The sequence below is a fragment of the Sceloporus undulatus genome, unplaced genomic scaffold (assembly GCF_019175285.1).
Source record: "Sceloporus undulatus isolate JIND9_A2432 ecotype Alabama unplaced genomic scaffold, SceUnd_v1.1 scaffold_7150, whole genome shotgun sequence".
Taxonomy (NCBI): domain Eukaryota; kingdom Metazoa; phylum Chordata; class Lepidosauria; order Squamata; family Phrynosomatidae; genus Sceloporus; species Sceloporus undulatus.
Window position 1 is genome coordinate 1 of NW_024810069.1, and position 3001 is coordinate 3001.

At 37.4% G+C, this 3001-nt stretch overlaps 1 protein-coding gene across 1 annotated transcript; it reads right to left on the reverse strand.

Annotated features, from left to right (window-relative positions):
• Nucleotides 1–379: 379 nt before the first annotated feature.
• On the reverse strand, nucleotides 380–1977 carry LOC121918264 (ubiquitin-protein ligase E3B-like; the record flags this gene model as incomplete). The annotated part of the gene is made up of 3 exons (XM_042444343.1): nucleotides 1751–1977; nucleotides 890–1013; nucleotides 380–439 (listed from the first exon to the last, which is right to left on the reverse strand). Coding segments are annotated over exons 1-3 (411 nt in total), but the record flags the coding sequence as incomplete, so codon positions are not given.
• Between the last annotated feature and the right edge of the window lie 1024 nt (nucleotides 1978–3001).

The window sequence follows — 3001 nt, forward strand, 5'->3', positions numbered from 1 at the left end:
GGAGTAATAGGTTCAAGAAGGAGCAAGCTTGATTTCTGCTGCTCCAGAGACTAGACATGAAGTAATAGGGATTATTAATATTACTCCATGTCTAGACTCTAGAGCAGCAGAAAACAAACTTGCTTCTTCTTAATTAATATTGCTTTATCCTGTTTCTTTTTCCACCTTCACAATTATTTATGTCCTCCCCAACTTATTTCCCAAAACTGGCTAAACCCTTCAGGCTTCTTCTAAGAAAACACGACACACACAAAAAAAGGGGCAAAACCATAACTGAGAGTGACAATTCGGGCGTAAACATACACATCAGAGGTGGTCAAAGCATGGACCACATTGAATACTCTATTCCCATCATTTAAAAAAAAGCAGTTTGACCCACCTTGGGCTCATTCTCGGTGTCCATACTCTGCAAGATACAGCGGCACAATTTTTCAAATCTCTGCAATACAAAATAGGGCAGCAAATAGTTCAAGCAAGGTGTCAAACTGCTTTATTTCTGCAGCGTGGATGCTCCCTTAGCCTCAGAGCGGTGCAGGAAATTCAGTACACTTATCCCTCCATATTCGCTAGAGGTAGAGCATAAGACCCCTGTGAATACGGCAAAACCCACAAATAACAAAAATGCCGTGTCTTTACCTGAGAGGATGCCTCTCTATTTCTAGAGAGGACATATTAAACAAACATTTAAATGGACGTTCTGAACAGCGGATCCGAAATCAAATCAAGGTTTGCTTTTTGGAATTAAATGAATTTTTTCAAACTGTGGATGATGGAACCCACAGATTGAATCCCATCGCTCCTTTTTCTACTTAATTTTGAGAATTAAGGGACCATGCAGTGAAGGAAAAATACCCTGAGGATCCCAAAACTAGAAGGAAATTTGCGGTACCTCCTTATCCTCTTGCAACCTGAAAACGAAAAGCAGCTTTCGAGATGTTTTGAAGATCGCAAGCGCCGTCTTCTTACTGGGATTGCAAGACCCATCGGGATCGAAAAACGCATCCACTTCTTTCCTATTTTTTAAATAAAAACTATTAAACTATATACAGGTAATATATATACTTGCCCCTCCATATTCGCTAGGGTTGGGACACAAGACCCCTGCGAATATGGAAAAACCACAAATAACAAAAACACCATGTTTTTACCTAAGCGAGGACACCTCTCTGGGAATCTCCAGGTCCTCCAGGGCAACTCTGTGGTCAACGTCCAACAGACACTCACCATAGAGTTGCATTGGAAGAGCTACAAAGGCCTAGTAGAGTATTCTCTCTAGGAATCTCTAGGTCTTCCAGCGCAACTCTGTGGTCAACGTCTGATACATACTGACCATAGAACTGTACTAGAGGAGCTACAAATGCCTAGTAGAGTATTCTCTCTGGAATATCTAGGTCTTTCAGTGCAACTGTTAGTTAAAGTTGACCACAGGGTTACACTGGAGGACCTACGTAGATATTCCTAGAGAGAACGTATTAATCAAATCTGTGAATAATCAAAGCCGCAAATATGAAAGCAGCAAATATGGAGGGATGAGTGTGTGTGTTTGTGTGCATTGGACGTTGACACACACACACACACATATGTGATATATATTTGAATACATATACATGTAAAAATACATGGCCAATGTATTATTGCAGTGGGGAATATCCAGGAAATTGTATAACTATTTAATTTAAACATTTTTTGTAACAAATAGTCTTAGGATAGAGCCCCCCCGCCCCGTTTCGAATCCTTCTACGTCACACACCTGATTTCACGTTGGAGCCGGCAGCGGCAAAGAAACCTCCGGACGAGGGCCTGGATCTGTATGGCGGCACGCTCACGTTCCTTCAGTTCACGGCGTTCCTCCCGCGCCTGGCGGGCTTTGTCTAGGAACTGGGCCTTGGAGGACTGGCCTGCACCAAACATCTTGATGGCTGCCCGCCTGCCAAAGGGAAAACACAACCGTCTGGACCCTGTGTTGCGCACTTTCATGTCGTTGCGCCACGTGCCTTCAAGTCGTTTCTGACTTACGGCAATCCTAAGGCTTGGCCCGTCAGGGGAATGCTGCGGATGTAGTATATCTTTGCTGACCCTAAAGTATATGTTTAGTATATCTTTGCAACCCTAACATGCCTATTATTACATACTAATCAGCTTACACATTGTAAACTGCTTAGGGAGCGCTTAAGCGCACTGAAAAGAGGTATAGAAATGTACTTGCTATTGTTTTTATGTATTAGAATATGTATATATATTATTCATGACATACAACACTAATCATCATCATGATAAAACTTCCTATTATATGCATATATATTATACATGACATAAAACACTGATGATGATGATGATAATGATTAAAAAATTCCTATTTATGAAGAAAGGAGAGCCAACATCAAGCCTTCACCTATTTATAACACAAGGCACAATTATTATTATTATTAGTAGTAGTATACAGAACATAAACACTAACAATAATAATAAATTCCTATTTATGAGTAAAGGTGCATGAGCACCAAACCTGCACTTAATTATAATATAAGCCATAATTATTATAATTATATGTCTATATATTATACATAGTATAAAATATAATAATAACAATAATAACAATAACAATAATAATAATAATATCTATTTATGAGGAAAGGAGAGCCAGCACCAAGCCTGCACCTAATTATAACGTAAAACACAATTATTATAAATATTATATGTACATATGTTATACATAACATAAAATACTACTACTAATAATAATAATAATGATAATAAATTCCTATTTAAGAAGAAAGGAGTTAATCATAACCACCTAATCATAAAGACAGTATTATTATATATATTATATGTATATATATTATACAGAACGTAAAACATTAATAATAATAATAATAATAATAATAATAATAATAAATTCCTATTCATGAATAAAGGAGAGCCTACCCCAAACCTGCACCTAATTATAACATAAGGCATAATTATTATAAATATTATATGGATATATATTATACAGAACATA